The sequence below is a fragment of the Nansenia antarctica genome, assembly GCF_963989245.1.
Source record: "Nansenia antarctica genome assembly, chromosome: 9".
In the NCBI taxonomy this organism is placed as follows: Eukaryota; Metazoa; Chordata; class Actinopteri; order Argentiniformes; family Microstomatidae; genus Nansenia; species Nansenia antarctica.
Window position 1 is genome coordinate 44,085,776 of NC_137679.1, and position 907 is coordinate 44,086,682.

A 907-nucleotide genomic window follows, 5' to 3' on the forward strand; every position below is an offset into this window, starting at 1 on the left:
GACTTGACTCAAACTAGACCCTCTACAACACCTTCATATCCACATGCACCCCGGCGACCAGACCTCTGTGGTCTCCATGGAGACGGGTGATGAGGTCAAGAATTAAGGTTACAACACAATAAGATTCTGGGCTCTGGTTGGCTAACAGCCTCTCTGTCCCGCCCTGCTTCCAATTTCATTGGCTATTTGTCCGGTCAGCCATTTTCACTAATATTACAGTAGGAATAGGATTAGGGTTACGGGGTTAGAGTTAAGAGTTAGGGTTAGAGTTAAGGTTAGGGTTAGGGGTTAGAGTTAAGAGTTAGGGTTAGAGTTAAGGTTAGGGTTAAGAGTTAGAGTTAGGGTTAGGGTTAGGGTTAGGGCTAGGGTTTAGGGGTTAGGGTTAAGGCTAGGGTTAGGGTTAAGAGTTAGGCGTTAGGCGTTAGGGTTTAGGGGTTAGGGTTTAGGAGTTAGGGTTTAGGGTTAAGGGTTAGGGTTTAGGGTTTAGGGTTAAGAGTTAGGGTTAGAGTTAAGGTTAGAGTTAGGGTTAAGGGATTAGGGTTAGGGGTTAGGGGTTAAGGGTTAAGAGTTAGGGTTGAGGCTAGAACCCGGTCTGTTCATCCTTGTCACTGTCGAAGGCCTTGTTGACGCTCCCCTCGATGGACGTGTCGTAGGGGTTGTCGACGCCCTCCTCTGCCTGCAGCGCTGACTTCCTGCAAACACAGAGAGGAAGAGGAAGAGAAGAGGAAGAAGAGGAAGAAGAAGAAGATGATGTTTGTTGTCTTGGAACAAGTGAATCTGACGTAAGTGAATCTGACGTAAGTGAAACTGATGTAAGTGAAACTGACGTAAGTGAATCTGACGTAAGTGAATCTGACGCCTTCTCATTGATGAACTCCAGCGATAACAATCGACTTATGACTGTTTG

At 46.4% G+C, this 907-nt stretch overlaps 1 protein-coding gene across 1 annotated transcript in view; it reads right to left on the bottom strand.

Annotated features, from left to right (window-relative positions):
- Positions 1-580: 580 nt before the first annotated feature.
- ace2 (angiotensin I converting enzyme 2) overlaps positions 581-907 on the bottom strand; it is a gene marked incomplete at both ends in the record, with an annotated part of 5,393 nt that continues 5,066 nt past the window's right edge. Inside the window, one exon of the mRNA XM_080539817.1 lies at positions 581-692. Within this exon, the coding sequence (XP_080395943.1) occupies positions 581-692 (112 nt within the window). The remainder of the gene's footprint in view (positions 693-907) is intronic.